General features: G+C 45.6%; 1 protein-coding gene across 1 annotated transcript in view; it reads left to right on the forward strand.

Moving 5' to 3' along the window:
- The window catches only part of Polr1B (RNA polymerase I subunit Rpl135), a 65,795-nt gene that overhangs the window by 35,241 nt on the left and 6,283 nt on the right, over positions 1–24,271 (forward strand). The window contains exons 17-25 of the mRNA XM_077658255.1: positions 780–977; positions 2,147–2,254; positions 4,174–4,350; positions 5,636–5,874; positions 10,455–10,596; positions 12,716–12,872; positions 14,791–14,916; positions 20,569–20,696; positions 22,821–22,985. Of these exons, the coding sequence (XP_077514381.1) occupies positions 780–977; positions 2,147–2,254; positions 4,174–4,350; positions 5,636–5,874; positions 10,455–10,596; positions 12,716–12,872; positions 14,791–14,916; positions 20,569–20,696; positions 22,821–22,985 (1,440 nt within the window). The remainder of the gene's footprint in view (positions 1–779; positions 978–2,146; positions 2,255–4,173; positions 4,351–5,635; positions 5,875–10,454; positions 10,597–12,715; positions 12,873–14,790; positions 14,917–20,568; positions 20,697–22,820; positions 22,986–24,271) is intronic.

Here is a 24,271-nt window from a genome sequence, read left to right on the forward strand (position 1 = left end):
TGGACATCTTTAAAATGTGCGAGTGCACATGCTTTTCATCTTTTTTTATAAGATAATGTAAAACATGAGCCACAGTAACAGTAAAACACTATTTCGGATATAACAATGAATAACTGTGGCACAATCAGCTTTACCTCATGCCCTGTGGTGAAATAAACCGCTTAGCAATGCTGTCATAGCACATTTATTGGTTATAACTAGGTGTGTGCGAATATTCGAAATTTCGAATACGAATAGAATATTTTTGTTATTCGTTTTGTATTCTTTTCGAGAAATCAGTATTCGGAGTTTTCCGAATATTCGAAAATTACCAAATACATCAAGGTTGTGCAAGTACAGTTGCCGACCGATTTTCCAGACTTGCCACTTGGAGCGCCACTTGCAGGGGTGCAGCGCTGTGTGATCTGTCGAATGTTCTGACGAAGGGAGTTCGGTAAACGTGCGCGACAGTGCTATACTTTTGCATGGTATTTTCCAAGGAATGTTCTCACTGTTCGACATAAGCAATAATTCAATACATCTGGGTGTGGCTGTAATCTCTGAAAAAAGTAAAGCAGACAAAATGTGTCTTCCAGGGCATCATGCTTCTGCTAGCATTTGGCTGTAGATGAAAAAATGGAAAGATTGCCAGCCGTTTTTTTTCGTGCTGAATTCTTTTGCCTGTGCACCTGGGGTTGGCTGCATTGCTTTTCTGCCTTTTTTTTTTATTGGTTTGCTGTGTGAAACAGCACCTTGCAGCTGTGTGTTACATGTAGGTCTCTCCTCGTAATCGCTTCCAGGTGCCCCCGACACTGGAAATTGGCTTCGTACCCAAAACAAACCAGCCATCTCAGTACCCAGGGGTGTTCCTCTTCACAAGTGTTGCACGCATGATGCGCCCCGTTCTCAACTTGGCAACCAACACGACTGAGTGGATAGGCACATTTGAGCAGGTGCACCTGAGCATCTGTGTGGTGCCTGAAGAAGCCTATGAAGGGGTGAGTAGGCTTCAAAGAAAAAATTTAATGTAGCATAGCTGGTGCCTGTCTTATGTACCATATTTACACTATTATAAGTCGACCCGCGCTTGTCGCATATCAGGAAAAAAAAAAGAAGGGCGTGCCCGTCGGCGCATTCCGAAATGAAAATGTATTGTTCACTGGACTACTCATCCACACTTGCATCATCGTCCTCACTAGTGCTGCCATCTTCATCATTGCTGGACTTAGTCGTCCAGCGAAATCCCGCATTTCACAAAAAAAGCATTTCACGACATCGTGTGGAACAGACGAAGATTTTGCCTCGCTGCAGCTGCCTCACCTGCATCACCCGTTCCTAAACACCAAACTTGCGGCCCAGTGTGCAGTTGTTCGTTTCTTCGGCATAAAGAATGACAGCCGTCTTGAATGCAGCCGTGAACGAGCACAAACGTATACCGGCCCCAGAACACGACGGTTGGCGAAGTAATACATTAAAAATACATTAAAAACTGTTAAAACATGGCCGGTGACCAAGTCAAAAGTGTTGAACAGAGCCGAAGAGAAACTGCGTGTGCGGCATCGGCGCTTCCATCAGCTCGTTCCGAGTGGTAGTGCCCGCCAGGATTGGAACAGCGGCCCTTCCATCAACTTTCGACACACCCATAAGCGCCGAGTATGCATATAAAAGTAAAGAAAAAATGAAAAATGAAAAATCTTTCCAAACAGGTCTGCAGAACAGCCAAATGTTACGGGTAGAGCTGCAGAGCAAACATAAAATTGCAGCCACATCTTTATTTATGGTGCCATGCTTTGGTATTGATTGTAAGTCACACACCCCCCAACTTCAGATTTTCAAATAAAAAAAAAAAGGTCGACTTACAATCGTGTAAATACGGCATGCTGTGAGTTTGCATCAAGATTTTTGTGTGCTTGTTTGAACGGTGTCGATGTTTTCTTTATGGGAATGCTAAACATTGCAGAACTGAAAAATCGAAGAGCCCTTAAACTGTGTAAATGTGCTGTCTTTCCCAACAGAGGAAGGCAAAATCGGGCACCAGGTTCTTCACTTTGAATTAAGTGATGAGGCAAAGTACTTACAGATGTTGTATGTGCCTTCTGTAGATGTTTCCTATGGGCATGATTGTGGTACTCGTATGGCATCTTAACTTTATATTTTTTTCTTTCAGGTAACCACTCACCAAGAGCTGAGGCAGACTAGCATGTTGAGTGTTCTAGCTAACATGATCCCATACTCTGATTTCAACCAGAGTCCTCGAAACATGTACCAGTGCCAGGTAAGCATTTTCCTTTGAAGTGCTCCTCTCAGAACAGTCCTTTTCTGTGATGTAGTCGGAGTGTCTGGCCTATTTCGTTGACGCCACACCTGCTTAGAGAGTGAATGAGTGAAGTCCGTCAGCGCTACACCACCAATGTGATACTGTGCAATCCAACGATACCAGATAAAACGATACATCGCTTAGATTCTTAGCTTTATCAATTCTCCCGTTGCCCCCGTGTAAAAGTAAGCCACATGTGTAATGATACAAGTAACGGCGAAATAACGAATACAACGATAGAATTCTGGCCGGCCAGAAGGTTGTTTACTTGTCTTAAGTGCCGCAAACAGATCGGCGTCGAGAAATCCGTGAGGGGGTCAATCCTTGCGGCCTTAGGAACCAAACTCTATCTTCGTCGCAGTCGCTGGCGGGAGGAGGGAAGAGTTTGTTTGGCCGCTGCCACTTTTCTGGGTGTATTGCTCGGTTTCGCGCTGTCCACAGCGCTTACTTTGGCAGCGCGCCAAGCTGCTTTGCGCCGATAAATCATGGCATGTTTATCTTTCGATGGGAGCTTTGGTGGTGGTGGCTTGCTCGGCATGCTTAGTGAAGCGCCAAGGCGTTGTACATCCTTGACAGGAGCGCCGGTGGTGGTGGCTGCATGCATGGGGGAATAAGTGAGTTTTTTTTGCCTGTCCACATATAACAATAATTGGTTAATTTTCCGGTTCTCTCAATATCGTTGTAAGTGGATTGCATTGTACAGCCCTTGTTTGACATACATGCTGACTTGTGCTGCCTTAGATGATCAGATGTTGCCCATTACTCAACTAGTTTATTGGCTTATCGTATCACTTGTAAATTAAGATTTGTGGGCTTTAACATCCTGAAGCGACAAATGGGTTATGAGGGACGCTGTAGTGGAGGGCTCCAGATTAGTTTATTTAGACCACTTGGGGTTAGAGGCGTGTGAATACAGTCGCCGACCAATTTTTCGGACTCGAAAGGACCCGAAAATTGGTCCGAAAATTTATGAAGTACAAAAAAATCACTTTATTGTGATGAAATCGGCTTTAAAATGTCAGATTTTACCTTGCGGAAAATTTCTCTTGCTGGCGACGATTTGCGCCTGTATTTGTGCCAAAGTTGTGCTTTCACTGTACACGCTAGACAGCAAGGTCACGGCATTTAGTTGAATACTTCCCACGCTTCTTTGATGGACCCGGCGGCACCGGCGGCGCCATGTTGTCCACAACCCGAGTGTGCACCACACCGCTCGTCAAACACACACAAAGACAAGGCACTTTTCGTTCAAAGTAGTGGAACCGCCGGACGCAATCACAAAAAACGGCGAACGGATGTAACTTCGTGAAGACTGAGCGCCACTCTGTCGATGCAGTCGGAGAAACCCAAGTGACGAAACGCCGAATGGCGAACGTATGAGACCTGTCGCGGTGGCTCAGTGGTCAAGGCGCTCGGCTACTGATCCGGAGTACCCGGGTTGTATCCCGACCGCGGTGGCCGCATTTCGATGGAGGCGAGGCACTTCCTTCTTCATCTTCGTCCCTGGACGTGGATTCACTCTCTCCCTTCTTCTCCACTCCTCCCCCACTCGTTTTCACCGGCGCGTCGCTTAATGTGCTCAGTTTAACAAGCTAAACCATACTTACTCATGTAATTTATGCTGTCGCATAATTTCCGCACCCCTAATTTAGTGCCTAGGTTTATTAAAAAAAAAACTTACACATTTTGCACTCCCTGCTGCATCAGACCACCAGCATACAAGCGGGCAAGCTTGGAAAGATTGGCGCAGCCATGTTGTCGCGTGCAGCTGCAAGAGGTGCATGTGGCAAGGAGGGGAAAATTGCGCACCGTTTACCCAGCTTGCTCATGCTCCACAGTGAAGCTTTGTCAAATGACATACCTTTTTCTACCTTCAGATGGGCAAGCAGACCATGGGCACACCGTGCCAAGCACTTCGATACCGCTCCGACAACAAGCTGTACCGTATCCAGACACCACAGACTCCTCTTGTGCGGCCAACAGCCTACGATCACTATCATATGGATGACTTCCCTACTGGCACCAATGCTATAGTGGCAGTTATCTCCTACACGGTGGGTGCTGCTTGGGTGTGAACAATTCGAAGTTAGGTTATGGTGCGTAAATGCAACAGCATATAATTCGGAGATTTTTTTTCTTGATTTTTGCCATCAAGCAGTTCCCCCAGTACACACTGGATATAGCGTCCTGTTGGTACACAAAGTGTTACTGCAACAAATGCGTCACCTTGCCTAGCTTTCATACACTCAGCGATCGGCATCGCCCAGCCCTGCTCTTTTACTGAAAAAGCAACAACAAAATTCTCCTGTTGCTTGCTGATGGGTCTTGAGACAGGTGGCAGCACATAAAACAAAGGCAGTCATTTTTATTGATGTTGATTTAGCATTCTGCTACTTCGCTGTTTCTGTTTCTTGTAAAAATGGATACTGTGTCAACACCTACAGTAAGGTTTTGGTCTTTCTTTATTTTGTTCTCCACTGGATGTTGGCATAAGTCTATACTACTCATGTCTTAGCATAGAATTGGTTCCTTCTCAGGAATGTACTAAACTGTTTTTGCTATCCAATGTTGTGAGAACTTCATTAAACACTATCCTTCATAACTAGAAAAACTGAATAGGTATCTATAAAATGGTTTTTCATAGTTGCTTATGCAGCCAGATTTAAACTACGTTTGGTATGTAAGTAGCCGTATAATTTTGAATACCCGTATCACATATTGAAGGGTTTTTTCCCCCATTTTTAAATGTCATATTGCAAACTATTGCAAAGTCCGAGAACTATGAAGAGACCACGTTATCACTGGAAGGCAGAAAAAAGGTTGATTTAATGTTTTATTAATGGAATCTGGCCTGGCTTTGCTATTTCTTTATTAAAAAGTCTGCCTAAACTCTTCTATTTCTAGCACTATCCACTGCACATTTAATTCAAGTGCAGCACGTGGAAATGTACTGACAAGTCTGGGTGTGTCTCCGTCTTCCATGCTTGTTTTTCAAGTGGTGCTTAACTCTTTTGTTAAAATAAATGCTGTAGACATAGCAGAATTGCGTGCAACGGGACTGTTTCGATTGCGCGCTGTCCCCGACTTTGACGCCTTGCTCGGAGCGTTCGTCGTCACACCCTCAACTTCAAGCGCATTAAAAAAATTACCCTACTTGTGGCAAAAATACAAGTTATGCAGAAAATGAAAGTTCAGTGCATGAACAACAAACCAGATGACTCAGCAAGTCGTAACAGCCGTGGTCGTGCTGTCGTAGCATTTTCCGATCGCTGGTGAGCAATACCTAGTGCCGTGGTAACGATTTCGAGTTCAAATGCTTTTCTTTCTACTGCATCACAGGGCTATGACATGGAGGATGCTATGGTGTTGAATAAGTCATCGGTGGAGCGGGGTTTCAAGCATGGCTCCATCTACAAGAGTGAGGTGGTGAACCTCCGGGTGTTGGCTGGTGACACGGGCAGGCAGGTGTCACTTGTCTTTGGTCGCAAGATGAGTGACCGGCATTTGGAGGATCACATTGACCTTGATGGCTTGCCCTACATAGGCACCAAGGTGGAACACAACCAGCCTGTGTGCAGGTGAATAGTCTACCTAATTTGTCAAAGGAGTTCTTACTCTATGTGTGTGCTTACTAGCAATTGAGTTTTGAAGCATTTTAAGCTTATGCTGCCTTTATAGTTTTATAGTTAATAGCTATATAGTTGCAAAGTACTGTCACATAGTGGTGGCAGTCATTTGAAGTACAGTGAAGTCGAAACATGAACTGCTAATTTCACAGGTATACGCCTGCAAAAGAAAAAAAACACTCAGTGACAAGGTTTCCTCCATAACAAACATATCTGGGCGTTTCTCCGTAAACTGTGAAGAAATTTGTGTGTTGCAATGGCATGGTATGCAGCTCGTGATGTCATGTTGTGCCACCTTTTTACATTACTGCGGGAACTACCATGCGTGCTACGTGTTCCTCGTATCCCGAGTCAGTTTGGGACGTTAAACCCATAAACTAAAGCAAACATCACAGTATTTCAGCTCGCTTTGTTCTGTGGTGGTGTGAAATGTCGTAGGACATGTAGTGTCTGATATGTGTTGACATAAAAATGTGCTCCAAAAAGAAGATTAAAAGCGTAATAAATATGTTGCAGCGCAGTAGTTGCAAGAATTTTTCTAAGTTGTAGCAGCTAGAGATGACAAAAGTAGGCATATGTGAATAGTGAGTTTTCAATTTTAAGTGAATGCAAAGCAAATAGTAATTGCTTTGTTTGAATAGTTTCGAAGTGAGGGGAATATTTTCAATTCGCTTGGAACTGGACATGTAGTATTGAAATAAAGAGGCAGCTTATTAGAGCTGAATACCACGTGCCGAAATACATGGTTTGCAGAATGCAGTAAGGGTACTGAAATAAAAATAAAATGAAATAAAAATGATAAATGCTCTTAAACTTGCATTAGGCAATGATCAAACAGCAGCAAACCAAAGTGCACTAAATATCATAATCTCAATCCTTTATCATACAATTCTTTATATGCTACAGTCAAAACTCGATTTAACGAAACCCGATTTAACGAAAATATCGATTTAACGAAGGTATCCTAATTCCCCCTCAGACGCCCATAGGGTTCAATGCTTTGACTAACCCGAAATAACGAAACCGATTCCGTGATCTGTCTCGATTTAACGAACCTTTTTTCGAGAAATAAAGGTGAAAAAGTGTTAATTTTTGGTCTGTTTTGTAGACAGCACCCCAAAATTTATTGATTGCAAGTCAGCGGTAACAGCGCGGAGCATCTTCATCCCGTCGCTTTTTTCAAACTGCGCGGCGCAAAACGAGTTTTAATTGAGTCGAGCTCACGAGATGGCGCCAGCAGTAGAAAAAGTTTCGTGCCACATTTCATAGATGGCGCTGTTGCAGTTCGCGTTTTTTTTTTGTGTGTGTTTGTGTGTTGTGCTCTGTGTTCGCTCTTGTGCGGATTTCCCCGTGCCTTTGAACGCACGTCTTTGTCAAGCTCAGCTTGTTAGGCCTCCATCAGTCTAGCCTTGCTATCGTGAACGCGGACATGGTGTGTGCGAGCAAGCGCGCCGCTAACCCTCCTGACCTAACCCTCCTGGCACACACGAGGGGATGGAAGACGCGCTGGACGCACTTCAGACCTACGAGAAATCGGTGCGGCCGTTGCTCACAAAGCGCACGCAGGCAAAGATCACCGACTTCTTTGGCGGAAAATAAATTTGTAGTCCCCTCGGGCCTTTCTTGTCGAGTAAGAATTTTTGTTGTTTCTTTTCATACACGCTAGCGGCGCCGGTCGTGGTGTTGGCGCTACCCACTCGAAAGTAGCGTGGGGGGTCATGACGATGACCATACGGACCCCCAAAGATTGCGCTAGTTGTATGATTACCAACTTTGGCGCCAATTTGTCATTAGCTGTGTGGCTTGCCGTCCCGTCGGCGGTATTTAGGGAAGATTGTTGCGCCGCTAGCCGAACCGTCCTTTGGGTCGGTGCTACCGGCGTGAATTCGTCACGCGCGAGTGCGACGAAAAGTGAAAATGGTACGTGCTAACCGATACGACCGCGATAAGCTGGTACGGTTTATGCGGATGCAAAATGCATTATGTTCAATGGGTGCTCAGTCGGGGACTTGACTTTACTACTTTTAAAACGAAAGTACTGTTTAAGCGGGTACGTTTTAACGAGGTTTTACTGTAATCGAATGTACTGAATTATGTGCCCAAGAAATGCCTCATTCAATTTAACGAAGTTCTCGATTTAACAAAATAATTCACGGCTCCCCTCAACTTCGTTAAATCGAGTTTTAACTGTACTGATTTTAAATTTATAAGTTAAGTTGCTGCCATATTTTCTGGAAGCTGAAATTTTGAACACAATTCATGCTTGCATGGCACTGAGTCGTGCACCCCACAGAGTCCAGTGTACAACTGTGGTTGAAATTTCGGACACATTGCATCTGACTCCGCAATTTCTCTGACCTTCGCACAATACGTAAAAGCTCGTTAATTCGAACTTGGTTAATTAGAACTTACGGTTAATTCGAACTGACGCCCAGGTCCCGGCACAGCCTTGTGTATTTCAATGGGGGAAAAAAACCCGATAATTTGAACAAGTCTGCATCCGCTACGGTTGATTCGAACTGGGAGCCACTTGTTCACACTGCTCCTCGTAGATAGAAGTTGACCCATAGTGAGTAAAACACGCTCCAAATTTACCAGAGATGTAAAACAATGGAAAAGAAAAAAAAGCCGGGTGCACGAGGCTCACGGAGCCCGCGTTCCGGTGCATGCCGTAGCAGGTTTTCGCTGCCGGAGCACTCACCTGTGCTGCTGAGCCGTTCCAGGTTTCCGTTGTGCCACGGTCGCAATCACGTGATGTAAACAACGTAGTATGGTGGTTCGGGTGCTGATGGATTTTGTTGGTGCCGCGAGCGCGAGCTACGTGGACAGCAGCGGGGAAATGTTGGAGCCCTTGAGTGACGCCTGTATGAGGCTGTCTGCTCCCAGCAGACGTCGCAGGGCTCACATGCGGTGAGAACAGCCGACAGTGATGAGTCCGACGGCGGCGACGAGACTATGTCACCGCCAAGTGCACATGAAATAGCGTCGGCACTTGATGTTGCAGCATGCCACTTCTCTGTCAATGTGAACTCTGACGTTGCGCAGGAGCTTTGGGCAAGCTGCAGATGATGCTGTTGGAGTCTCGACAGAAGAAATGCAAGCAAATACAAATCACTGATTACTTTTAATTTTGACAACCCTTCTCCATAAATAGCGTCATATATTCCAGCACTAAAGCTCGCTACTCAAGCGAATGCATTCCAGTACTTGTTTCTGGTGCATAACTGGCCGATCAATTTATTTCATTTTTCATTAGGACCGGATCGATTTAATTATCAGAATACGCCCGCCACTAACGTGTAGTAGCGCCTAGCTAGCGGTAACGAGTCTAGATGTGAATGCTTCGGGTTCTGCCCGCGCATCGGGGCGCTATAACTGCTCATTCTAGCGCCCATTCGATAATTCGAACTTCTCATAATTCGAACAATTTTCCGCTCCCTTTCGAGTTCGAATTAACGAGCTTTTACTGTATACGGTCACGTGACCACACTGCACGTGCACTTGTGCCGCTGCCGGAGGAGGCTATGGCTACGGCCCGAGTATTCAGTCATGTGAAAGTCGTATGCGATAAAGCACCATGCATGTTGCAATGCGCCAATCAGAGGACGCGGTACCCATGATTCTGGGATGGCCTTTTCCTTAGACCAACCTCGAAGCGTTGCATGTAAGCTGCTTCGGGTGGAGACGCGTCAGCAGCACGGGCCAGCACGAGATGCGAGCATGGCTCTTTCACCCCTCGCATATGCGCTGCTGCGCAAAGGTGCGAGGTGCACCTGTCTATGGAGAGCAGGTTTAAATTAAGCTTTTCTGAGAAGAGCCTTTTTGTCTAAACGCTGTGAAAAGGAGAAGCGTGTGAGGCGCACCTCTACTCTAAGATCACGAACGCAAGAAAATGGCGATGCTCTTTGAAGTGGAGACTGTGCACCCATGTCAGAATGCTTCGCCATCCTGGCTTTCTCATCACAGTACCTACAATAACTGGCATTTCATTTCTCGTCTAATTTTAACCGTTGAAAGCTGTAAATAATAGGGTATCACCTACTTCAAAGTTGGTATCTGACACAGCAGCTACGAAAGCCAACGCCGATGGAGCGCTCACCTTGGTCATGTTGGTAATTCTGCATTCTTATCTTTTTTGCCATCTTTGTTTTTATGGCATGCCATGTGGTGGTCTTGCTTTTGCATCTGGAAGTTGTCCCGTCATGTGCGCTTGTCGGCGATGTGCTGAACTGTGCAGCTGTCGAAGGCCAAGCTTTGGACAAGTGCCAACATCCAGCATGGTGCAATCACACGGAAGTGTGAGAGCATACATAAGTCCACCGACTGCTTCTCCAGCAGCTTCATTTTTTTAAATCTTTGAACTTCAAAAAACTTCAAAATTATTCGAGGTTTTTGACTATTGCTATTCACTTCGAAGCCTGAATCGAATACTGCATTATTTGCTTCGATATTCAGTACGGTCGAATATTCGCACAACCCTAGACAAGAGGCAGCAAAATGATCACCTGGAACTGTTTATTGTTTTCTTGCAGCTTCATCAATGTTGTGACTGGAGAGACCAAAGTGCATAAGTACAAGAACATGGAGCCTGGCTATGTGCATGAGGTCAAGCTTCTTGGAAATGACACTGGCACGGATGTTTTGCAGAACATCTGCATCACCTATTGGATACAGGTAGAATTGCACTCCTATTGAGATCATTTAGTTGTACGGTGAAACCTTGTTGTACCTCACAGGACTGCGGAAAAACTATGCGCAAAGCTGTCGTACGCTGTTAACGAAATCAGCTTATATATAGCTTCTGCCCTGCCAAAGGTTGATACCTGAGGTATTCCATGAAGGAAGGTACAGCTGGAAACTTTCATTCGCATAGGACCACACAAATCTATTTTGTCTGCTACTTGTGTGGCCTCACAGTTTTAGAAGTATTTCCGATTTCCTGTCGGCAAAGCATATAAGGCAGTGCAATAATTTCCCCCCGCAACGAACAGTTTTTGGAGCGAGGTTACACACCAACAAAGCTAATTGACCTGGGCTCCGTCTTATCTTGGCAGAAATCTCACTTGCCATCTTGTAAAATGACATGCCAAAGTGTCAACTGTTTGAAATGCAGTAAACACTGAACAAGCATTGTGGGAGCTTGATGTGCATGCGCAGTACAGGCAGGAATGTTGTGAGCCAGGTTTCCCCCTAACACGAGATTCATGTGATTAGTGATAGGTGAACTCGCTGTAATTTGTCATACTCATGCCTGCGCATTTACCTGAGTCTTTGTGTTTTAGCACCAGGGGAACACGTAGCAGTTGCGCATTTACCATGTTATGCTGACCTGTGGTAATTTGTGGTGGTCATTGGATTATGCATGCAGCTCTCAGAAATAAATGGCCATCTCAATTGATTAGTTTTAGAAAGTAATTTGCCAACTGCGGTGATAAACTACTCCCCGTTAATTCAGATAATTCGAACAAGGAGCGCAGTCCTGGCCGGCATCCGTGTAGGACTACAGTGTCGGGCACTCGTTAATTCAGGCGGGGGTTGCGTCAAGGTACAACCCGCGCAGCCAGCGGTCAATCAGTTACCGTATCTACACGATTGTAAGCCAACATATAATTTTAGGTTTGAAAATTCGAAGTTTTGTTTTGTGTTCTCATCAAGAAAATATCGACCGAATTCAAATAGGCACACAAAATGTGCAAATCTTGATGCAGACTTACAGCACACTGTATTTACACAATTGTAAGTCGACCCATTTTTAAAAATTTGAAAATCTGAAGTCGGTAGGGTGTTTGACTTACAATCAATACCAAAGCATGGCACCATTAATGAAGACGAAACACAAGATATCAGGGATGCTACTGCGTGGTTGCAATTTTATGTTTGCTCTATGGCTCTACCCAATAGCATTCGGCATTATGCACGCTTGTCCAGATGGATTTTTCATTCCTTTTTTTACTTCTAACTGTGCACTTGGCACTTATTGGAGTGTCGATAGTTGATGGAAGGGCCACTGTTCCAACCGCAGCAGCACTGCCACTCGAAATGGCAGCGCTTCTGGTGAGTGTTGGTAGCTCATGCAAGGGCCAATGCCACTCGCACATAGTTTTTTTTTTGGCTCTGCTTGACGCATTTTACTTGATTGCCGGCCACATTTTACCGCTTTTTAATGTAGTGCTTCGTCAATCATCATCTGTGCTGCAGGGCCGTTAAGCATTTGGGACTCATTCATTTCATTTCATTTCATGGCTACATTCAAGATGGCTGTCATTCTTTATGCCAAAGAAAACAACTACTGCATGTTGGACCGCAAGTTCCGTGTTTCAGAATGGGGGATGCAGGTGTGGCTGCATCAGCAAGGCAAAATTTTCAGCTGTTTCATGGGATGTTGTGGTGTGGTTTTATGCAAAGTGCGGGATTTTGCTGGACGATGACTTGCTGTGGTCCTTTGCGACATGGGGCATTTCGCTGGACGATGACGCTAGAAAGACGAGCTGTGGGACTACAGCAGTGATGACAATGGCAGCACTAGTGAGGACAATGGCGCAAGTGTGGACGAGTAGTCGAGCGACTGATACATTTTTATTGTGGATGGTGCCCACGGGTGCCCCCTCCCCCTTTTTTTTCCTGATGTGCAATATGGGGGATTACATTCGAGTAGACTTACAATCGTGTAAATATGGTAGACCTCCCCGAACCTGAATCGCATGGAATAGTGGTGCCTGCACTGTTGCCTGCAGATTTACTGGCAACTGAATTTGTCCTACATTTACACTCATGCTGAACATTTTGCTTTCAGAGGAATCCAATGATTGGAGACAAGTTTGCCAGCCGTCATGGCCAGAAGGGTGTGTGCAGCCAAATGTGGCCTGTGGAGAACCTTCCATTCACTGAAAGTGGCATGACGCCCGACATCATCTTCAATCCCCACGGCTTTCCCTCTCGAATGACCATCGGTGAGAAGCAGCTAGTGTGGTTTTCCTGGTTAAGGTTGTGTCATGCTTTCAACATTTGTAAGAATCCACGCAGAGCTGAAGGCAAATGAGACGAGACTCAATAAAAAGGAAAACCAGTTTAATATTTAACTTAAACTACTGGTGCCGGTGTGGCTCGCCAGACAAGATGCAGTGCAGCAATTCAGCCGGCTAGTCTTTGCTGGAGCGGGTGCTCAAACCATGTGATGTTCTGCGCTGGGTTCAGGAGATGGCTGGCAGTTGCCTAATTGGGAGACGGTCAGGATTTGCAGGAGGTAGCGAAATCCCTTTGCTGTTGCCTTGTCCTTGACGAAATTGGGGACCAATTTCAGATCTCTCCTATTGCTTGTCCGCATCAAAGTGGGGTGGAGTTGGAGTGGGCTGCGAGCTGCTCGTGGTGCAGGCACTCGCCTTTTATCCCCACTCCCAAGGTCTTCGCTTTCTTCCCTCTGTCCTTTCTGAGGTGTTCTGGCATTGGTTATGTACGTAACTTAAATTTACAAGAGGCTAACATACGTGCAGGCTTTAGGAATGTCCTTTTTTTTTTTACCGCAGTGATAACAGCCACTGGCCACCGCAGCGGTGGCCTCCTAGTCGTTTGAGCATCCGCCTCGCATGTAGGAGGTGCAGGGTTTGATCCCCAGAGCTGCCGGGTACCCACCGGTGATACGATTGGTACAAGCTTTCCCCCGCTTGGTGCTCGGCTTCTTTACGATGAAATGCTAGGGAATCATGAATCATGTCTTTGACCTCACCTTGAGTAAAAAAAAAAAACCTTGTGCCATGGCACTCTTTGGCCACAGATGCCCTTGCACCATAAAAATTCATCATCAGCAGCAGTAGCCATTGTAGAATGGGCATACCGTCAAAAGTTTCTACAGTGTACAGATGGGTGTGGGAAGGAGGGAGGGTGCTGCATGTTATGTTCAGAATGTAATGTAAAGGCTTACACTTTGTTGTAAATGCAGTCAAGCCTCGATATGACGAACACGGATATTACGAATTATTGGCTGTATCGAACTATTCGTAATTAATTTTAACAAACGTGCAATTTTTACCTTGTATTTCGAAAGCGGTTGGCCATGAAACGGATATATCGAACTCCCCAGTTCCAAACTGTGCCCTTTCAGACGGCAGGTAACAGGCTTTGCCACACTACACAAGTGACTGATGATGGTGCAGTAAGCGTTCGCGTCAAGGTTCGATCATTTATCTCGCACTTGCTAACAGCAGCACGGAAGATACAGCGGCGTGTGGCATTGGAGTGTGGCAGTCAGCACACATTCACACCTCTCGCACCCATCAACAGCGCCCTGGAAGCAGTGGAAAGGACAGTTGTATGCTTGCAGTAACCTTCCTGTGCTCGCATCAGCTGTCACGAGAGTGGTCAAAACTGGGATAGCTTTAGCTTTGATGTACAGCTTTCCATGTGACACGGCTGTGATGCAGGGAAGCCAGTGTAGCTGGCGCTTGACTTGCTGTCGTTGTGCGCTTGTGGTGCTGTGCGGAGAAGCCAACCTAACTGGTGTTACGATTGTTTGAGGGCTCCGTAATCGTCACGAGCACGTTTGAAACGTCACTAAAAGTTATGAAAAGGCTCTGTATCTCTAGTAAGGATCACCTGAGCTACAACCCCTTCAATGACTAAATTGCTCTGCTGTTGCATGCTTTTCGAAATTATTTATTATGAATTTCAGCTATATCGAACTGTTTTATGAGTTTTTATCTGTTTGCTGTAACAAGGTTTCACTGTACACCTACAGTAATAATGCCAATTGTGCCAATTGTGGCATTATTACTGTCATGCTCCAGATGTGCTCTTTTAAGTAGATAATGTGGTATGATATGACTGCAGTCCTTTTTTCAATTGGCTAGTTGTTATTGTGTCAACTTCTCCCAGGTATGATGATTGAGAGCATGGCTGGCAAGTCCTCCGTGCTTCATGGAGTTGCACATGATGCAACACCCTTCAAGTTCTCAGAGGAGCAGCCAGCATCTGAATACTTTGGCGAGCTTCTTCAGAAAGGTGAGGCCTTGCTTTGGCTGTTGGCATGCATATACAGTAAAAACTGGTTAATTCGAACTCTGTTAATTCGAACTTACGGTTAATTTGAACTGACGGCTGGGTCCCGGCACAGCCCTGTGTATTTCAATGGGGGAAAGCTCCCGATAATTTGAACAAGTGGGCACCCGCTATAGTTAATTCGAACTAGGAGCCCCTGGCTGACACCGCTCCTCATAGATAGAAGTTGACCCATAACGAGTGCAATGCACTGCAAATTTACTAGAGATGTAAAACAATGGAAAAGAAAAAAACCGTGCGCACAAGGCTAGCGCCGCTGATGCTTTGGCGCAAGCCACTCCAGGTTTTCGTTGTGCTATGGTTGCTAGGTCGTGATCATGTGGTGTACACAACGCACTATGGCAGTTAGGGTGCCGCTGTGATGCTTTTTGTTGGTGCCGCGAGCTACGTGGACAGCACTGTGGAGACATTGGAGCCCTTGAGTGACGCTGATATAATTGAGGCTACATGCTGTCAGCAGACGACAGAGGGCTCACGTGCTGTGAGCACAGCCGACAGTGATGAGTCCATCTGCGGCGACGAGCCTATGCCACCGCCAAGTGCATGTGAAGTAGCGTCGGCACTCGATGTTGGAGTACGCTACTTCTCTGCCAATGAGAACTCGGACGTTGCGCTGAAGCTGTTGGGCGAGCTGCAGATGATGCTGATGGAGTCTCAGCAGAAGAAACGCAAGCAAATGCACATCACTGATTACTTAGAATTTTGACAGCTCTTCTCCGTAAATAAACGTTTTGGAGCATAAATAGCGTCCTATATTCCAGCACTAAAGCTCGCGCAAATGCATTCCAGTACTTGTTTCTGGCGCATAATTGGCCAATCAATTTATTTAATTTGCCATTAAGACCGCATGAATTTGATTCTCAGAATCGCCCACCAACGTGTAGTAGCGCCTAACTTGTGATAACGAGTCTAGGTGTGACTGCTTCGGATTCTGCCTGCGCGCCGCTCATTCTAGTGCCCATTTGATAATTCGAACTTCGCTTTATTTGAACAATTTTCTGGCCCCCTTCGAGTTCAAATTAACAAGCTTTTACTGTATCGGGTCGGACAGAGTGCGTGCAATAGAGCTGTGTGCTGTCACCAAAGAGACGGACATCCCACAGCACATTACTTGCCGGCTGGAGCAGACAGCTAGACTGTGTAAGTGCGCAAACATCAGTCACTTCTCAGGCCAGCTTAGCATCAAAAAGCACTGTTAAGTTTAGGTAATAGGTAATTAGCTCAAGTTGCTATCTAGGTTTCTGGTAGTCTTTTAGTCGGGCCACTTCTTGTGCGGCACGTATGTCATGGAAGTTGTGCTGTGCTGAGACTGCAGGTAATTCTCAATTCTAGACAAGCTGGCAAGGGTATAACATCAAGGCATGGTGCTTGGTCCACACATTTCACATTGTAAAGATTCATGAGTGATCATGACAGTATAGTCTTGAAGAACATTCTGAATTTTTTCTGTGGTTTTGCTAATACCCCTGTCACACGGGCACTCTAAAGGCACTTTGAACTAATGCTCCTTTACGCTCCCAAAGGAGCACTACTTCAAGGGAGTTCATCCGTGCTACACGGTCGCGGAATGACCTTCGCAAGAAGTTTTTAGCGCCCTCATTGGCGAAAAGCTTTATTAAAATTGCACTGCACATGTAAATACAGAAATGTCACATTTTTTTAGTAAATTAGTTTTATAACCGTATTATGTTAAAGCAACGCAATTTTAACTGCAATAATGATATGATTTTCCAAGTACAGAGCATAACATCACAGTGCTGGCCACACTGAGCCCAACTCGCTCAGTCTCGCTCAGGCCCAGCTTCGTCCTTCGGTTGTTCCCTTTGGTTCTTTTACCCCTGCGATCGTTGTTTTTGTGGTCACGTTTTTCTGGTGTGCCTTGTGTTCGGCGGTCTCCATCAAAATGAGGGACGATCCACGCGACGACGCGAGAAAACATGGACGACATGGCGGCATATTTACCGTGGCTACCGTGACGCTCGTATATCTGGGACGAGAGTATGGCGTGGTGAGACTGCCACAAAACAAATGATCTTATATTTTAAAACACCACTAATCTTATGAAGTGAATTTATAAAATGAAAATTGAACGTTTCTTTTCCCAATTTATTTATGGTGTTAATTCGCTGGGAGAGAGTACTTCCTTGAAGCCTCAAAGGACGAACTCGAGCTGCCTTGTTTCGAAGCTCCTTTGAGCTAGGTGTCCTTTGGCGCGTCCGTGTGGCAGCGCGCGTTCGTCCTTAGAGTAATGGAGCATTTGTTCAAAGTACCTTTGCAGTGTCCGTGTGACAGGGGTATAAGTTAATTTGAAGGTATTTACCAAGCACTGATTATCATGTCATTAGGGCTGAATGTGAATGGCACAGACTATAGATTTCTTATCTCCTGTATTTGCAATAATCTGTGAATGACAGTGTGAATAATATGTTAATCACATTGTTACTGCTGAATATAGTCGTTCCTGGATACAGTCAAACCTCGATATAACAATGTCATACTTGCGCCTGAAAAATTCATTAAATCGCGAATTTCCCTAAGTGAAGATTCCTGTTTCAGCAGTCCAAATAAATTTGCTGATTCTTGAACACTTCTGGCAGATGTCACCTTGTAAATACAGTAAAATCTCATGGTATGATTACAGTTGATCAGAATTTTGCGATGATACGTGTTTTAAAAATGCCTTGGCCACAGTGCCTTATATATTATAGGGTACGATTTGCATACAGTTCACAATGACGCGAACACATGAACCACCAGGCGCCTGCCAGCGGGCGCTCTGCTATGGTGCCATTCAAAAAGGGCTAGTAATTGCTGACATATTCAGGGAAAATAGGTCCAGATGAGCATTGTGGTCTTTCTAGCCAAAAATGATTAAGAAAAAAAAAAATGGGACGTATCGAACCCTAAAGTGGTGCCTGTGCGAGTGACAGGCGCCAGGCTTCACCACGCTACAGAATTGTTGGCTGGTACACGACAGATAGCGCAGTGGGTTAAAAGTTTCATTTCCATATTCTAGTCGAAGAGGCTCCTGGTACATGCATGCAATATATGAGGACGTCATTAAACCGGAAGTGAGGTATAAAATTACTTCGCAAATCGCGTAAAAAATACATGGCTTTTAAAGGGGCTGAGATTGGGAAACGGAAAAAAAATGTGTTACTTCGCGAATTTTGTTAAATCAGGGTTCATTATATCGTGGTTCGATCGCATATCGAACTTGAAGGAGATAGCGAAATAGTTCAATATATCAATAATTCGATATATAAAATATAGAAATGGATATGCTTATCTACAGCTTAGGAGCAAAAATACAATACACCTACGCTAGTGGCACACTTCCTACAGTGGCGGCCTGCATGCTAGGGTGCTGACAGTGCGTCGCTAGGCCTGGTCTGCTTTGCGTCGAAGGAGTAGTGGACGGTGACTAATTTGGTACTATCCACCACCTATTCTAAGAGGTCTAATCCTGTTCCAAGTACACTATAATCAGAATAATGTCTTTTTAAAATTAATGCTTGATTGGTTTCTGCAAAGCCCTTGGAAGTGAAGTGGATGAAGCAGGTAACGCAAATGTAATGCCCCATTGGGGCCTTTAAAGGAAAATAAATGATGATGAAATGCTGCCGGTAGCCTTTGATCAGCTAGGTTTGCTTCACTGCACGACAGCAGTGTAGCGTAGAAAATTGGTGTGACAATACGAAGGTTACCCCCAAACAGCACTTCACGTTCCCTTCATCACACTGTTTTAAAGTGTCTTGGCATGGCTAGCGCCGCCAGCAGGATTCCGAAGCCACGAAGCCTATCCGCTCCGTTCCCCAGTAATTGTTAATGGAGCGCTCTCTGTTGGGAGACGCCTCAAAGCAAAAACGAAACTTCTCCCGGTGGCTAAACTGAGAGGCGAGTCATGTCTCCCAAAGGTCGGTGGTAACTCTGGGAAACATTTAAATAAGTTTTCGTTTTGCACAGTGTCGGGAAATTGCGCGTTCGATGTCGCCGAACAGTGCGTCAGATAGCAATGCCGAGGAAAGTAGTGAGAGTGCCTTTTAGCGTGCAATAGCAACACCAAGCTTTCTGCGGACCTGAAGTGGATTACTGGCAATAGTTGTGCACATTAATGAATCCCAGGTGGTTGAAATTATCTGGAGCCCCCCCTTTACGGCGTCCCTCATAGCCCGAACTGCTTTGGGACATTAAACCTCATAAAACCATAAGACCAAAACATTTTTTGGTTAAAGAACTCTCCTTACATTCTAGTAAACACAGTGTCTGGGATGAACTGTATCTTTTGTTGCTGTTACACAAAATCTATGTCAAAAGAAAGTGCGTGCTTGTGCTTTCAGAATAATTGCTCTTCCAGCTGTAGTAAAAGCTTGTTAATTCGAATATATTCAGATTATTCAAGTTCGAATTATTGAATAACCACAAAATTGATAAGAACCGTTTGCATCACGGTAAATTTTTTGGTGAAAGACTGTGCAATAGCTGCCTGCTTTAGAGCTGAGAACAGCAAGACAGTGACAGCAAGTTTATCGCATGAGCACTGTTGGGAGCGACGAAGCCAAACAGCTGCAAAATGAAAAGGGCCTCTGTGGCATCTTTCGCGATGCGACACGGTAGCAGTAGAGGTGGAGCCCCCTTACAAGATGCGGTGTCGCATGCGACGATGCTTCCATGCGCAAAGAACGAACAGCACTTGATGAGCATGTTGTTTTGGGGTGTTGTTTTGCCACACTGGAATAACCACATCGTTGGCAGCGAGAGAAACACGCAGTGGCACCAGTCAGTGTGTCCTAAACGGCGTACAGCTGGTCTCGGTTAGCTGGCTGGTGCACAGCCAATAGCCACCATCGCTGCAGGCTGACGCGAAGCTCAGGAAAATGAAACCAAAACAAAGCAGTCGGACTATTCTCGGGGACGGCTGTCCATTTATCGTCACGCCTGCTGTTGTGCCTACGTCAGAGGTACACGGGAAACTCTGCAGCATGCAATTCAGGATTGAGTAGGGCTATTTTGACGATCGCTTGCCGGGCCATTCGCACCTGGACGTGGCCTCCCTTCAGGAAACTGTTTGAATTGACAGGCGCAAAAAAGGTGGCGCCCAAATTAGCGGGCGTGTGATGCCATAGACATACATCGGCGTTGACCGAGGCCACGCCTGCTGTTCGAACGATCTGGATTTCTGAATTGATAAGGGTTCGAATTAACAAGCTTTTACCGTATAGGGGAAGAGCATACGTGCATGTGTCTCATAAGCACCTGATATTTGAAATTTACTTCAGACTGGAGGTTCTCTGTGACATGTTCCCAATGTGGAGTGCACCCTGTATCCATTTTGAGTGCACCGATACGGTTTTGACTTACCAGCTGTTGGAGGCGCTGTTCAGCTTAATAAGTAAAGCAGCTGCCTGATATCAAGTGGTATCAAGTTTAGCTTAATCAGCAAAGTAGTGGTCCTAATATCAAGTCCTGTATCAGAATGCACTTTTCTTTTCTTCAACTGCAAGATTGAAGAAAGCTGTACTGCTTTTCTTTCTAGCCATACAGCTATGCCCAAGTGGATGCTAATGATACCTACAATTGTTTTGTACATTGCAGCTGGCTACAACTACTATGGCACTGAACGAATGTACTCGGGAGTGGATGGTCGTGAACTGGAAGCTGACATCTTTTTCGGAGTGGTCTACTACCAGAGGCTGAGGCACATGGTTGCCGACAAATACCAGGTGAGCTGAGGCACTGCCCAGCCCATCATTTTATTTTTACCTTGAGCATCTTGTCTGTTCTCATTATTCATGGAAACATTGCTGCTAAATTCACTAGATAATTCCGAAATCCAGTAGCAGTAATGGATTCTTCTCATAATTGCTGCCACTGTTGCAGCCTGCACTTCATGCTCGAACACTGAAATAAAATGTGCGGACGAAGTTTCCTCGTTTCATCCTTCTTACTAGCCATCTCCTGTGCAGCTGGCATGTTGGTTCGCAGACTTGTTGGTTCAAGGCATGCACTGTGTTTAGGTGAGGCCTCGCTAGCACTGTCTAAATTTTTCTCTGCGTGCTTCTCATTCGCTCTTACTCCCTTAGTGTGTTTCTGTCTCTTTTTGCTCTTGCAGTCTTATCGAGCATGGATGTTACACCTTCATTCAGATTATCACATTTTCCCCCATGAGGTCACTGTTTCTAATCAGTGGTGGCTCAGTGGTTAAGGTGCTCGTCTACTGGGCTGTAGTACCCGGGTTTGAACCCAACCGCGGAGGCCACGTTTCGATGGAGGCGAAAAGCAAAAGGCGCCTGTGTGTTGTGTGATATCAGTGCACGTTAAAGATCCCCAGGTGGTCTGCACCTCTTTCTTCCTTTCTTCTTTCACTCCTTTCTTTATTCCTTCCCTTAGTGCAGTGGTTCCCTGGTTTCCTGTCCAACAAGATATTTGAGACAGTTACTGCATCATATCCTTTCCTCAAAACCAATTTTCAGTTTTTTCCTTCAGTTCTTCCCGTCCTGACCTATTTACCCTGACTTCTTTTCCCCGCAATCTTTGTCCACCAGTTCTCTCCACTTCCTCTTTGGCCATGCCGTCTTCCCTTTGATGTCCACATCTAATAACCTTCGTCCCTCTTCACAGGGCCCTGGGTCCTGTAGCTTTGCTCCAATGTTTGTAACCTAAGCTGTGCCTCTTAATATGGTTATTCTCTACTAGGTCCTTTATTGCCGTGGCACATATTCCCTGTAAGCAGTCTCATCTTAGTCACTTCATCCTCTTGTCTTCTCTTCATTCTTTCTGTTCGGATATCCTCTTTATTCCTCCTTTTTGTGCAAGTCTTTTGCTATTTAAGAGGTGCTGTTATGTCACTGCACACCCTGATCTGCCAGTGCTGGAGCATAATCTCAGTGCTGGCTGCCTACGTCTGGCAGTGTGGTTGAATGTGGCAAAAAGCTAGGTCATGCAGAAAGAGGGGGTACCAGCTCCACTCTAGCAGCAGTTATGCAACCTTGAGGGAAATAACTAGAAGAATGAGAATTGGGTGGAGCACATATGGCAGGTTCTCTCACACCATGAATGACAGTTTACCAATATCCCTCAAGAGAAAAGTATACAACAGCTGTGTCTTACCAGTACTCACCAATGGGGCAGAAACGTGGAGGCTAATGATAAGGGTTCAGCTCAAGTTAAGGACAACGCAGCGAGCTGTGGAAAGAAAAATGATAGGTATAACGTTAAGAGACCGAAAGCGGGCAGAATGGGTGAGGGAACAAATGCGGGTCAATGACATCCTAGTCTAAAATGGGATTGGGCAGGGCATGTAATGCGAAGGCAAGATAACCGCTGGTCCTTGAGCCCTAAGGATAATGGAGTGGATACCAAGAGAAGGCAAGCGTAGGAGGGGGTGGCAGAAAGGTAAGTGGATGAGATTAAGAAGTTTGCGGGCATACGGTGGGCGCAGCTGGCAAAGGACAGGACTAATTGAAGAGATATGGGAGAGGCCTTTGCCCTGCAGTGGGTGTAGTCAGACTGATGATGACGAAGCTAAGTAAAATGTGCTTAAGGCTTCTGCTGTAGGTCTCAATGCCAGAGGCACTTTTATTTCACTTTTACGGGGCGTTATGCATTGTTGCAGTGTGTTAGTTTTCACTTGTTGTCGCTTGTGCACGCCATATCTTGGACATTCAGCTGCTCATTCACTATTCATCAGCCTGTAATTCCTTCTGTTGCGTCTGGGTTTTCGTGGAGGTGAAATGTGAAATTTTTCATTTGGTCATGTTACTGAAGAGCACTGAGGACCAATTTTGCTCCGTGTGTATGCTTTGCAATAGACTGTCTCTTTAAGGCACTGGCTGGCATCCACACAGGTGCGGACCACTGGTCCCGTAGACACACTGACCCACCAGCCTGTCAAGGGTCGCAAGAGGGCTGGTGGCATCCGGTTTGGAGAGATGGAACGAGACTCTCTCTTGGCGCATGGGGCCTCATTCCTGCTGCAAGACAGGCTGTTCAACTGCTCTGACAAGTCCTTGGTATGGCTGAGCAGTGTAGCACTGCACTCTTTTTTTCCCACTTGGTGCTACTTGGTGCGTAGCTCTTGAAATCGATTCATTGTTTTTCACTTTAGCCAAATAGCCACTGTGGTAAAACAGCACTTTGGTCCTTTACAGGTGAAATTGTGGTTTAATAGCTACACAACGGTACTATGGTTTGAAAGAACCTTTTACCGGTCAACCTCAATAAATCAAACATAGAACGGTAGATTCCACTTGCAAGCAGCTCTGCAAAGAAATGTGGAGGTTTTCTTTTAGATCTGCAGCTGATGCATTGTTTATGAGCCATCATTAGAATGGTTGCGAGTCCACTGAAGCATTCCTCTAGCTGTGGTTTCCTAAAAAATTTCTTCTAATATTTCAGGCTTTCGTATAAGATAAAAAGCGGAGATTGAGAAGGGGGGGTGCTTATAAACAACAGTGTTACAACTCCTAAGCCGTAGTTGCAATTAAGTCCTAGCACCTGGAAAGTTTGTGGCATGCACATCTCTTATATTTATGGTAGTGCCTGGTGGGTCTTGGTGTTGCTCTTTTCAGTGTTCGCTAATGTAAGAAATTGTAAGAAATTGTATTGCTTCTGCATTCCTGATTACTTATCACGTCAGCATATACGGTATAATCTTGTTACAAGAGAGCTCATAGTTTCCAAGATTTCAGTCTGTTGTAAGAGAAGTCTGCAGAATCAAAATACTATTACAGCAGACTTTGTTACGAAAGCATAGGTGAGTCTGTTATAACCAGACTGATCTAGCCGTACATAGCTGCATACAAGACCTTTTAACGCGATAGCGTTAAGGAGCTCGTGTTGCAGAAAAGCCGGTGTCGTCGGTCGTGAGCGAAAAATTCCTCCTCCTCCTCACAATGTACGCCACTGCCCCAACAGATTGCTCGCAACGGCAGCGCCTCCTGCTTGTCTCGTTTGGGCGCAGTGGGGCCGTGCGAGCACGCAGGAATCACGCGGTGAGCGGCGAACAACGCAGCGCGCATACAAAGCGCGTTCACCACAAAGCTTGCGGCTTGCTGCCCGTTCGTTCGGCGCGGAAGCTATGCTGGTGTTCGTGGCATTGGGTTTGTCGAGAACGATGTGCCGACGAACTACGACTGCAACTTGAGTCCCGTGCGTTTCGGCAAGGCGCCTGGCAGCGCTTCTATGGGGTTTGCCCCTCTGCACGTCCATTTCACTGTACGTAGTAAAGCGATTTGTCTAATGGGCAAGGCGTCGCGCCGGACGGGCGATGGCGTTCTGTGAACTCCCTGGCAATGCT

The sequence above is a fragment of the Amblyomma americanum genome, chromosome 3 (genome assembly GCF_052857255.1).
Source record: "Amblyomma americanum isolate KBUSLIRL-KWMA chromosome 3, ASM5285725v1, whole genome shotgun sequence".
Lineage (NCBI taxonomy): Eukaryota > Metazoa > Arthropoda > Arachnida > Ixodida > Ixodidae > Amblyomma > Amblyomma americanum.